The sequence below is a fragment of the Calonectris borealis genome, chromosome 1 (genome assembly GCF_964195595.1).
Source record: "Calonectris borealis chromosome 1, bCalBor7.hap1.2, whole genome shotgun sequence".
Lineage (NCBI taxonomy): Eukaryota > Metazoa > Chordata > Aves > Procellariiformes > Procellariidae > Calonectris > Calonectris borealis.
The window spans coordinates 15854195-15867747 of NC_134312.1; the positions used below are offsets into that span (position 1 = coordinate 15854195).

Sequence of the window (13553 nt, forward strand, 5' to 3'; positions counted from 1 at the left end):
GCCGCTCCTCATAAGACTTGTGCTCCAGGCCCTTCACCAGCTTTGTTGCCCTTCTCTGGACACGCTCCAGCACCTCCATGTCCTTCTTGTAGTGAGGGGCCCAAAACTGAACACAGGATTCGAGGTGCGGCCTCACCAGTGCCGAGTACAGGGGCACGGTCACCTCCCTGCTCCTGCTGGCCACACTATTTCTGATACAGGCCAGGATGCCGTTGGCCTTCTTGGCCACCTGGGCACACTGCCGGCTCATGTTCAGCCAGCTGTCAACCAGCACCCCCAGGTCCTTTTCCTCGGGGCAGCTTTCCAGCCACTCTTCCCCAAGCCTGTAGCGTTGCCTGGGGTTGTTGTGACCCAAGTGCAGGACCCGGCACTTAGCCTTGTTGGACCTCATACAATTGGCCTCAGCCCATTGATCCAGCCTGTTCATTTTTCTTTTCTTATTTTTTAAATTCGAAGTTTGTTGTGGTTTTACTTGAAAAGCTCTTACAGTTTGTAGAGGAAAAAAAATCCTAAGTCGTAAAGTTGAATTTACTGGTCTGTACCCTCTGAACAGATTAGAAATGAAGTTAAACTTGATTTATCACTAATTCCTTTAGATAACTAACTGGGTCGATGTAATTTACATACAGTGTACCAAGTAAAACTCCATTTTCCTGCAAGCATAGGGTTCTTAAAATTATTAATGCAAGTATTATTTGTAATTAAATTATTAAACAAGGGAATGTATAACTAAACAGTAGATACCTGCAGAAACAACTGGTTGCATCAATACTGTGAATAAGTTTAATTTTTAGACCCTGTTTCTAAAAAGGTTTTAAAGCACAATTAAGAATTATGAAAAGAATTGAGAATTATGAAAGGTCCCAATTCTATTTATTATAACAGTAATCAGTATTGAGGCTACAGGAACTGGCCAGTTAGGTCCATGGAAAGTAGTTCTTCTACACCCCTAACGGTAAGTGATTTTTAAAACCTTTCAACTGAAGGAAGTTTATTCTGCTTCCATCTCTCCTCTACTGCTGAAACATTACAGCCAGTGGTGGATACATGCATGTTAAAATTTTAGGTCAAAAAAACCCTCTGTATCATGAACTTGACTATTATCATAAGTCTCTTCGCTGTTTGGTTAAGCACTCCAATTCCATGGTTATTAACAGTTAGGAAGCACAAGAATATTCAGAACCGTTTAAAGCAATTGATGTTTTAGTTACTACAACATTGACTCTTGGGTGGTTGCGTGGGTTCAGTAATGTCTACTCCTCTTCCTCTGGCAGAGTTGCCTTTTGCATTCTGTGGTTCATTCTTGGGCAATTGTTTTGCAATTTCCATGAATATTTCATTTATGTTCATAGATGTTTTGGCAGAGGTCTCCATGAACAATAAGGTGTTGTCATCTGCATAAGCCTGTGCTTCCTGGAAATCCACAGCTCTTTTGTAGCTAGATCAGCTTTGTTTCCTGCTAAAGCTATTACAACGTTAGGACTTGCTTGTCGCTGAAGTTCTTTGACCCAATTTTTCGCTCTGGCGAAAGGAGCACAGAGCCCATACGGTTGTGTTTGTATTACTTACGTGAGTTTGAAAAATCCATTCATTTTCCCTGTACTCAGCCGCGGGTGTCTGTGAAAGAGCCTTTAGCATCCAGCTGGCAGCCGAGCTCCTGAGAAACAAGATGCTTTAGAAATGACTCCTTTGTCAGTGGTATTAAGAAGTGATACATGAGGAGCAGATTGAAAGGACATCTAAGAACACTGAAAGGCAGTGTGGTTTTAGAGGATTTAAATACAGGTTTGCGTACTCACAACTCCTTTGCTTAGGTAGGTCCACTGACATACTAGAGCTTTCTGCCAGCTTTTTTTCTTAGAAAGCATGGACAACTATATGCTTTATTTGATTTGTGCTAAGGGGTAGAGTCTGCTCGCACAGTACAGCGAGTGCAAGGCAGGGCTGTGAACTTAATCTTTTCTGTGCAATGGTGTATTTTGTAAGACAGTTTATCTAACCGTTGATAGATACATGTTGACAGAAAGGCATATGACTTTGAGAATGACTGAATTTAGTTTCTAGCATTGAAGCATTTAACATCTCTAAAATTTATTTTTAGTTTCAGGCAGCTGTGGAAAGATTTGTTTATTCTTGTGCTGGATACTGTGTGGCAACCTTTGTACTTGGAATAGGAGACAGGCACAATGACAACATTATGATTACAGAAACAGGTGAGTTATTTTTTGAGAATTTCATAGAAGAAGTCGGGACTGTCTATACTTGACTAGATTATCTTTCATTTTAATAAATAATGCATTTAACAATGAATGAAGAGACACAATCCAGTTCTGTCAGCATTACTTTCAAGTTCAGGTCCTCCTGTGACATTGAAATGTATTGTAACCCCTTTTGGCCTTTATATAGGCTCTAGATATTTATCATTAATAATGCCATATTTTTCCAAGGACAAGTTTGTTACAGACTAAGTCATGAGGAATGTAAAACTAATTTTTTTTAGCGTCTAGATGTAAGATCTAAAAGACAAAAAACTTTAAAAAGCAGACAGCTGTTCATCTGTCTGAAGTGTGGATGTGATTCTGACAGTGTTCAGTGGAACTGTATTTGTGTCAGAATTCAGATGTTACTGGACTGTTTTCACTTCTGAGGAACATAATTGCTTTATATACCTTTGTAGAAAATCCTAGAAAATAAGTGTACATGGAGTGTATTGGGTTTGCTACTGAAGTCTGTGGGATGGTTGCAATCCCCTTAAAAGAACCGCAATTTTTTTGTATTACAAACTTTGGGAATTATTTCTGTAGCTGCACATAGGTTCATCCCTAATTTTACTTACTTATAGAAGCCCCAGAAAGGACCCCAGAATGAGCAGTACATATGGAGGAGTTTTATTTGGTCTAAGAAATTAACTTCCAGTTTCATGATCCTCTTGCTTTGTGATTAGTCTTTACATAATGCTAAGAGACAGAAAATACTTTTGGGCTTAGTTAGAAGGCTGTATATTTAATATTAATCATATTATAGTTAAAGTTTTACCAGTTGAAGGCTAGAGAGAAGAAGTACCCTGAAGGCAGAAATGAGCTAATTGAAGACTACAGTAAAAAAGCTCACCAAAAGTCCTTGAGGAAAAGAAGACAGAGAAATGCTTTAATTTCAACATTATATATAATATAATGCAATGTTAGTGCCCATTGACAGAAAACGAGGGACAGGTCAGCGGAAAGGGAGACAGAGAAAGAAAGGTTATTCTGTCGTGGTCAGGAGCAGGTTTGCCTTAGGGTCTTTAATGGGAGCTGTCTTGAGCAACAGACGCCGGAAAGATGTCAGTCTGAGAGGTCTGCAGAGAGCATCAGGTTTGGTAGGTCGGGAGGACTCAGGAACTGGCTGAAATGCTGGAACATCTAAGGGTGTTCCACCTACGGATCACTGTTAAGTATCATCTTACATCATTTGCTGTTTTATCTTTTTTTATACATGTGCCACTATTTTTGAGTTACCATACTCTTTTATCCTTACATCTTGTCTGCCTGTGAAAATAATAAAGTAATCTGAAGAGCAGCAGGAGACTTCAGTCCTGTAGGTGTGGCGATCCTTAAAAGGGGGGGTTTTCATCACTTTCCTGGGAACTGATACCCTACTACAATCACAAAGTTATCCAAAGGGTGACAATGCAAACTTGCTCTGCACAGTACGGGGTGGTTCAGAAATTGGTAATGCAGGTCTGTGAGGAAGAAGCATGTTCTAGTAAATGACGTTAGCCAAGGAGCTGGATAGCACCAGAATCTCATGGGTATTTGAAATGTAATCCACAAGTCCTTTCTGTGTAGTGATGTGCTGGGAGCTGATCGTTATGGATCTGAGGCACAAGCTTTCCTTCGTTGATTTTTGAAAAGCTGTGAGTGTATGTTTAGAAAATACAGCAGTTCTGCCAGGTTTCTAACAACTGCCAAAGATAAATAAAAAGTAACTTTGCCAAGAGGACAGAATTATATATTTAAAAAAAAAAAGAGTGAAAATAGTCTTTTCTGCTGAACTAAAGAGTGATCATATATACCCAAAAAAAAAGGTTTTAGAATTATTGTGAATACAAGGAAGTGTTCTTGGCAGTTTATTGTATTTGAACCTAACTGTGACTTCTTCTTCTCTTTATGAAGGTAATCTTTTCCATATTGATTTTGGCCATATTCTTGGGAATTATAAAAGCTTCCTTGGGATTAATAAAGAAAGAGTTCCTTTTGTGCTGACTCCAGATTTTCTGTTTGTCATGGGGACTTCCGGAAAGAAGACAAGTCTCCATTTCCATAAATTTCAGGTAAAGAGTGAATATCTAGCTGCAAATCAATTAAGCAATCTTTTTTACCCTCTGAAATGAACATTAGTGCCTTAGTTTTCAAAGGTCTAGGCTCCTGGGTATTATGTTAATAAAATTTACTGAATCATAATACAATTCCAGGATATTTTAGGCCCAACTAAGAGCAAAAATTACATGTAGGATTATGGGAACTAGAATTCAAACATCCACAAAGCCACATTGAAAAGCTTCAGTTAGCAGCAGACCAGATAGGCAGTCCTTTCTTTGTTTCTTGTCTTGATTGAAAATACTTTGTAGAGGGCTTCAGTACTTGTGCAATTAGAGGAAATTCATAGCACTAAGCAGAGCCTTCTGTGTAGTACCAGCAGGTGCAAGGCATTCCTCAGCTGGCTTTGCCAGTGTTATTCCCTCCTGATTCTGCCCTCGTGTTCGGGGGCTCGGACTACTGCATCTGAATAGAAATCTGCAGTGACCCTAAGCTATGTCAGATTCTGGTTTTGTGAAGTGGATGGACTTAACGCTCTGAAAGAAAAGAATGGTGTTAAAAATCTATTCTATGGCAGCTTCTATGTGAAATTCAGCCCCTCCAAAACAGTTGTGATTTTTCAAGCTTGTGTAGGACCTGGGCAAGGAGGGAGCAAAGCAAAATGCTGTTTAGTATGTTTAATGAAATGGCTGAGAGCATGGCTGAGCAGAAGTAAATGGATGTCTGGGGTGTTATTCCTGTGCTCATCTTTCGGGACTTCAAATAAGTGCCTGATTTAGAAAGCAGGTTCCCTGTAATATCAAAAGAAAAAATCTCCTCCAGAGTGTGAGTCAACTCAAAAGCCTAACTTAGATGTTCTGGATTCCCTGTAGATGAACCAATCTCTCTGTCTGGTTTTCTAACCTGGTACTTAATTAATGTTCTTATTGTTGGATAGTGAATAAGTCCCTTTGAACATATACATGATTGTACAGCAAATAATGAGGCAATTGTCATCCTTGAGCCCAGACTTCTGAAAATAACTGAAGAACTAGGTGCGATTTTTGAGTCTTTGCACAAGGACTAGCTTTATCACAGTGCAAGTGTTTGTAGCTCAAAAGACTTAAGAGGAGGGTGGGTTTTGCTATGGGAGGGAATGCTGAGCCCATGCTTTCAGGGAAGCCTGTGAGCTCTGCTGCATAGAGGAAAGATGCTGGTGTCGCAGCTGTAAGCCATGTGCACGTGTGGGGCTGAAACACCACGCTAGGGTATGTCATTTCATAGAAGACCTCTGTAAGACTAGCAACCTGTTAGTGTCTGCAGTGAGGTGATGTTGTGTTCGGATATGTGGATTATCCAGCTTTTTAGAGAATATCTGACCTTTACTTCAGCAGCCCAAATACCAAAAGCAATAAGAGGTGATTTTGGTCTTAGCCTCTCTTCAATAAGCCGTGCCTTCATCATACAGTCCTGGGTTTGACTGAATACACATTTTGTTACTCCAGTACGAATTTTGAAATGCTGCTACCATCCCAGTAATGCAGACGGTTTAGGAATGCCATGATAGTGCCAGTGTCATTTCCGCTAGTGTCATTAACCAGATGAAAGGTGATTAATGTGCTTTACCTTTATGAACTGTGACTGTGACATGTGACCTGGTCATTTTAAGTGGGATGATTTAGGCACAGGCAACAATAATACTGACAAAAAAATGTAAGTTCATGTACGGTTTTGCTGCATTAGATACTGTTTACAAACTGCTATTCCGGTAGCACATTAAAAGGCTTTTCTGTCTCAAAGAGCAATAAAAAGAAAGTTAAAATACTTCCATATAAGTAAAACAGTAACACAGAGCAAGATCTGCATCACATATTTTGCTGTAAAAAATATATGTTTTAATTTTGTGGTCAGAGTACAAAAATAAACAAAATTACAGCTTCACTTTTCAACTGGCTGGTTTCACCATGTTTCCTGATATTGAGGGATTCATTCAGGGTGCCTGCTGACTCATTCATGTTTAATGGAAAAGTCTCAGCATTTATCCCTCATTAATTTTTAAGAGCATCTCTCATTAATATGTACTTCAACTACATTAAAATAGGTTGTATTTCAGAGGAATCCTTTGTTTTTACAGGCTTTAGTGTTTTTAATATTTTAAACTACCTACTTTTTTTTAGATTTTATTTCTCTGTCACCTAATGGATACAGTCCATACAGATGTGTTAGCCATAGCTCATATTGCAGGTGTCAGAGGAGGTTAATTAGAAAAATAATTTTGATCAAAGTTCACTGCAACAGAGTATAGTTCGTTATTAGTGAACTTCTAAAGCTCTCAGTGGCCTGGCAGGTTTTCTGGAACTAGCAATAAAGCTCATTCCTATTAGCTCTTAATCTAAATTTTGCTTCCCTTTTTGTTTGTGTTCCTTATGATGGTTTAATGAAAATTAGAGGCCAGAGGTTGTTAATGACATCACAGAAATGCTTAGTAGGAAGCAGTATTTGATGGTCTTTTGTCCTAATCGCAAAAATGTATTTAAGCATGACTTAATCTGAGAAGACAAGTATTTTTCTGTTCCATCTAAGAATTTTTCAGCTGCCTTTGTACTTTCCAGATTTCTCTTGCTGTAAGTGTCATGTGTGGTGGCATTTCCTTCCCAGCCTTTGGCTGAAACCTATGCAACTCTCTTACTCCTACGTACACACAACTTTTTCACTTCTTACTTGTAAAAACCCTTGAGAGAGCCTCATCTGAGATCTTCATAGTCTTTTGAGCTTTGTCCACCTACCTATTATTAGTTTGCCTAAAATTGCCTTTGCTAGTTTTTGCATTAAATTTTGAATGCATTTTTATTCATTATATTTCATTTATTTAATTCTTTTTTCATTACTCTGCTGACTTGATAATACAGAGATCTGTATTTTCAGTACTAATCAAATTCTTCTGTACCATTTGTCTACAAAATCTCATGTATTTGATTGTCAAATAAAGGTGACAGAAAGCAGAAGGCTGTACAATTCATCATTGAAAAATACTTATTTGTCGTATACTGTACAGGGAAGGGATGACCTATATAACAGAACGTGGACACTTTATACTATAAAAATGCCTGACCTTTAGGGTACTAATACTTAGGACAGTTTCAAGCTCTGAAAATTCTTTATTGTCTATTGGACAATGGGATTTTGGTTTTTCCTCAGCTCCTCTCATTTTGCCTATGGCTTTAGATTAGTTAGCAGCTTTCTTCTTAATCCCATGGTAAACAGCTACGTATCCCTTGACACATACGTATGTGTTATTTTTGGATCTCTCTGCCTCTCTCAGAAGTGTAAAAATCAGTTTTCTTGGAAGATGTTAATTCAAATCTCCATTCAGTTCCTGTCTGAGTAAATAACTGTAACAGGCAGATACAGATTTTTTAAATCTTTTGAATTCCTGGAAGGACTGCCTTTGAGGTGCAGTGATGCCAGGTTCTTGACTGTTTTCCTGTCTCAGACACCCGCAGTAGTGAGATGCCTCATCCATAGACAAATGTAAAACCTTCTTTGATATAACTATAAAGCGCTTTCATCTCTTTCAAGGGGAGCAAAACACACACTAACTCTTGTGACGAGATTTCCCTGTTTGAAGTTGATAATACATAAGTAGAATTTCTTTTTTTTATTTTTTCCCCTGGTGTCATGAAGAGAAACTAATCCCTGTGATAAGGTGGTGGTGTTTTCTGTTGTAAATTGTGCTTTGACTATTGCAATTTATCTTCTGCTTCACTAGTGCTAAACTAACATTAGAGTTCATAAGTATGATCTTACTTCAGGAAGAAGTAACTCTACAGACAGATCTTCAACATATCATCTTCCTTCCTTAGTATCTTCCTAACTTGTCTGGTTGGTTGTCCTGGTGTTGCTGATGTGAACAGTGATAGATGTTAAGATTATTTCTGTACTTCTTAGTGTTTCTAAGGAAGGAAAAAACCATACACCTCGTCAAAAATAAACAGTGTTCTAGAGGGCTGATCAGATTTGGTGGAACTGAAAATATTTGGCTTTCTTAAGAATAAATTCATAAACATTTGTGGAAAGGTTAAATTGAATATTTAATTGGGTAAAAATTAGCATTGCTTCAGCTTTGGTTTTAGTAGCAACAACCTTCTTGGAAATATTTTTCATCTTTTTACATTACTGCATTGCAGGCCCAATTTAACTTTCTAATATATGATTGATTTCTTCATTGCATTGTCTTCCTTAAGATGTTATTTCTAAAAGTAAATGAGTAATAAATTTAATATAAAGAATAATCATTTCAGTTTATGTATTAGTCACTTAGCATTAAATACTCTTTTAAAAAGCATTGCATGTTTTTCCAAGCTGCAGAAATTTCATTCTTCTAAAGGTTATGTTGTTAAGCACAAATTAGTGAAAAAGCTATTAAAAAAACCCCTGTGGAATCCAATATGACAGTATATAAACATAGAAGTCCTACAGCAAGGCAGTGTGCCTGAAAACTAGAGCTGTCAGCTGGAAAAATCTGTTAGAACACCAAGCCTGAAAAATCTTCTCCATTAAATAAGCTGTCACCTCGGCAAAGTTAACAGACATATATATAAAATGAAGAACAGTCCCCTGGAGGTGCTGCTTTATTCAGTATCACTTGCCAGCCATGGTCTTTAAATGGGAATATACCAATTGGAAAAGAAGACAATGAATTCTTGCTGTCTCTTTTAACAGCCACAGAAAGAGATTATACGACAGGGAAATTAATTTGAAATTTTGGTGGAGCTGAGGTTTTATGCTTTAGTAATTAATATATATTATTAAAAAGAGCCTTTAGTTTGTACACCAAAACAGTACTTGTTCCCCAAGGTGTGGTGATGATGAAATAATACCGAGTGACGGATGCAGAAGTTCACTTCACGTTTCCGCTCAGGTGCACGGCTCTGTTGGGTCTCCTCTCTCTGATGTACTTGAGTTATTGAATAGCGTTGGTTAATGAGAGTCCTGTGAAATTCCTACACCCCCCCCCTCAGTTCACCTCATCAATTAACAAAAAATTCTCTCTTGTAGGACGTATGTGTGAAGGCTTATTTAGCTCTTCGACATCACACAAACCTGCTGATCATCCTGTTCTCCATGATGCTAATGACTGGAATGCCCCAATTAACCAGCAAAGAGGATATTGAATATATCCGGGATGCACTGACAGTAGGGAAAAGCGAAGAAGATGCCAAAAAGCATTTTCTTGATCAGATAGAGGTTTGCAGAGATAAGGGCTGGACTGTGCAATTTAACTGGTTTTTACATCTTGTGCTTGGAATCAAACAAGGAGTAGAAAAGCATTCTGCTTAATATTTTATGTAAATTAACTGTGGGTGTGAATAGGAGGTTAGTGAATCTACATGTTATTTATGAATTCTGAATAAGTGAGCAGTCAAAATTGCCTTTACTTTGCTGGCAGCTTAAATGGATCTTCTGAAAAGGCAAGGACTTTTGCTCTGCCCCTCCAGAAGATCTTCCTGCAGTTAAGATTTTTTTTTTTTAAATGTCTAACGACACTTCAAGTTGCTGGATTCTTTTAACTAGTTGCTTTGCTGATGTGGCCTGCATTTTTCTTGTTTTCTTTAGTAATAATTTCAGATAAATATGAAGGAGGAGCTTGAGTAAGATGATAACCTGCAAATTCAAATAGAAATTCCCTATGACATTACCTTAACTGTTCATGAGGGTCAAGCCTTTCAAAAGCAGAAGAATCTATTTAAAATCTATGGTTATATTGAAATCCCTGTAGGCAAGTCACTTCTTTCTCAGGATGGCTTACATTCAAGTGTTCTTCACACACATCCTTCTCTTTTGTCCTTTCCTTAACATTTTGTCCTTTTTGGATTTTTAGGGTTGTCAGTAGAAAACAGCTTTGGCTCTACCACTAAAGGAAATTACCTTACTACTATCATAGCCTCCTGACATAGACAACTGAGCTCTCTCCTGCCAGGAGAACTTCATAGTTACCTGGAAGTTCCTCAGGTTTGAACCTGAAATTCCGAAGGTTTAATTTTGAAAGGTTTTTTACTGTACTTTTTATTGAGGAACATCCATATTATATTACAGATTATATTCTTCCTGTGAAGTTACTAAAATTCCACCTGTATAGTAAAAGCTTTGTAGAAAAAGCAATGGTACTTCCTTATTTTTCAGAGAAAACTCCTTATGTAAGAGTAATTGACATTTTACCAAATATTTGAGAAACCCAAAGTTATTTATTCTTTGGTGATATATTTTCAGGATATACCTAGAAGGAATTAAATGTAATCTTTGAAATTGTGTATATTTTGCTATTTATTTTTAAATTCCTGAAGAGACTATACTACTGAAAAGCTATTTATGAAAAAAAAAAAAAATCCTTATCTTTAATTTCAATATTTAAACTTAAAAGAGGAAAAAATGGGCAGTGTTAAGTAGAATTTTAACTTCTCTACTGTAAGGTGCCTGCAAATCATCGAGTCTGCCTATGGTAGGAAAGGAAAAAAATACATAGCATGAATTAATCTTTGACTTGAATTATTATGGTATACTTCCTGCTAATTGATTTTTACCAAAGAGAGAAGATGGCTTACAATATTGCTTTTTTGCACTTGTGCCCATGTAATTTCTTCTTTCATTGTAGCGTTACATGGGTTTTACATTACATATAAATGATTAACTGAATTTTTAAATTCTGTTATCATTTGCTTTGATCATTTCACAGAACTGTTACAATTTTAACTACTGCTACCACTGTTACTACTGAGTGTATTCTTGAAGGATTTTTAATAAATGTACTGTAATTGGTGTCTCAGTTATGAGATATAGCCAATCTATTCTTGAAATGTAGATGTTTAATTGGTTATTGTGCACAGCTATTTTTGATGTATAGGGTAGACTCTAGTTAAGGAAATCTAAAAAGTTAAAATGTAGAATATTTTGTTGTTCTGTTACATTATGATTCTGCGCAAGATAGGCTTAAGACCGTACTGAAATATAAACTAAATGGTGAATATTGTCTGTACAATGATATTTTTAGATTTGTATTTTATAGATCTGAAATAAATTGACACGTTCTATTCATTTGATTATCATTCATGAATAAGCAGCTTAGCCCAAAATACACGTAAAAATTTTTTATCCAGTTACTTGAAGACTATGTATCTCAGTAAGAAATCATATTCAATTTCCCGCTCACAGGAATTGTTTTAGTTGCTTATTAATAACTCCATACGATGTCAGATATCTTAAATTTTAATAGTCTATAGTATTAGAATTGCAATTATTATAATTGTAAAATGTGAGTAGAATATTACCACTTTCTAAGGGCACTTTATTCATTCCTGGTTTGTTCTATAAAGAAAAATCTGAAGGTTTTAGTAAGTTCCTAGTCTTAAAAAGAAAATAAATCTACTGCTAAATGTAACAACTCCAGCATGGGGAAATAAATGCTAATCACAACTTCAAGGGAAATGGCACTCCTGAAACAGCCTCCATTCGCAGAAAAAGGTCTACGAGAGATCTGCACCCAGAGGAGAGCACTTTAGTCCTGCACTAAACTTAGACTGATGATTTTTATCAGCAGTTTACAATGTGCTATATTGAATTGTATACAATGTTTGTTACAGACATCTGAAACCCCTCCGTGCTGAGCTAATTAGCAGACTTTTTCATTGCTTTCTTTGCCCGTGAAGCCTCCAATTGGGCTGCCTGGGCAGTGCTAAGCTGCCTTGTGCCTTCCTTTGAACACCCCCTCTGCGTCAGGTGTTGGGTGTTTGCCAGCCTGACTTCTGGGAGATCAAAAGTAGCTGCCAAATCTCCTTTTTACCTACAGAACAAGCTATTAGGCAGCTTACCGGCACTTTATTTATAAATAGCTGTGCATTCATACGGCTAATTATCTGTTGGCTTTCGTGTGCTTCCATCCACAACTGACTTTGTTTTCTGGCACGCCCTGACACGAGGAAAAATAACGCAGAGATGTAGTTTGAAGCAGTCCAGCTTCAAGGTGGAGTGGAATTGCTTTTCAGGTGAGGAGGTGGGCACGAGTACACGTCCGCTTGTCCCAGCACAGAATTCGGCCGTCGCTTTCTGCAGCGGCGGCTACATACCCAAAGCCTTGAAAGCTGGAGCTCTAGCACAGCCGCCACTGCCGGAGCAGGAAGCTGAACCACACTTCCCTGAGTTCAGACCTAACGTCTTCCAGTGCATAAACACACCAGCCCTTCAGAACAGCTGGTTTATAAGGGCTGTAAAACAGGAAATGTAAATTAGTCACTAACCATGTTTTTCACAGGCTCTAACACAGCATGCAGAGAGAGAAAATGACTAAATTTTCTGAGTAGGTCTCAAATATCGTCCTTGTCTCCTGTTAGCCTTTAGATTGTTTTTTGAAAATCATTTTTAAGGGCTACTTTTTCTTTAAGATGTATTATATTTTCTTGGTAGTCTAAATTCACATTACTACTGCACTTAACAGTGGAAATTTGAATCTATTCTTAGAGTCGGTGCCTCAGACTCGGTTGTGACTTGACATACACTTTGGCTCCAGCAAGATCATCGAGATGTTGGTTAGCGATGAGCGCGTCCCCAAGGCTCCAGCCTCATTGTATTCCAGGACAGGAAGGGAAGTTGAAAGGGAGCTAAGGGGTACAGCGCGATTATATTTAGATCTTCATTGAATACACTGGTTGCACTTGTTAGAGGCATTTAATCTATCATTAGTAGAATATTTTGCCTTATTTAACACATATTTAGCAGAATTTCCTCTAAAATGTGACCAATGATACAGAAATACAGATATGAACAACTGACTTGAGAAAAAGATCAATGGAAATTATAACTCTCTTAGGGTATTTTTCATTATAAACCTTTTTACTGTCTACTAGCAGCGTTCTGCAAATCTGCATGAGTAGTCCCAAGGATTGTATAGATTACAAACTCTGTGCCGATGACTTTCTAACGCAGTTTGTGTGAAGTAGTCTTGAAAATAAGAAATTATTAAAATTAAAATCTGGGATACCAAATCATCTGCAGGGTCTGGTGGGCCCTTTGAGTATCCCAGTAACACTGAAGTATCTGAAAAACGCAGATGTGCTTTCATGAATCTTCTAATTGCAACTTACGCAATGTATCTTGGAAACAGCTCTCCAGAAGTCGCCTATTCTCCTGGACAGAAGTCTGCAGGAAGGGGTTCCTGCCACGCTCACCCCACTCTGCGTTTTGGAGGCAGAATTGGCCAGAAGAAGTACTAATATATTTTTAAAC

The 13553-nt window shown here is 37.6% G+C and overlaps 1 protein-coding gene across 6 annotated transcripts in view; it reads left to right on the forward strand.

The window, feature by feature from the left end:
* The window catches only part of PIK3CG (phosphatidylinositol-4,5-bisphosphate 3-kinase catalytic subunit gamma), a 37461-nt gene extending 26092 nt beyond the window's left edge, over positions 1-11369 (forward strand). For 4 of the 6 annotated variants that reach the window (XM_075145283.1, XM_075145311.1, XM_075145292.1 and 1 more), the window contains 3 exons: positions 2102-2213; positions 4155-4312; positions 9336-11369. In XM_075145283.1, the coding sequence (XP_075001384.1) occupies positions 2102-2213; positions 4155-4312; positions 9336-9617 (552 nt within the window). In that variant the 3' untranslated portion in view covers positions 9618-11369. The remainder of the gene's footprint in view (positions 1-2101; positions 2214-4154; positions 4313-9335) is intronic. The other 2 variants (XM_075145321.1, XM_075145328.1) reach the window with 2 other exon arrangements.
* The last annotated feature ends 2184 nt before the right edge of the window (positions 11370-13553 follow it).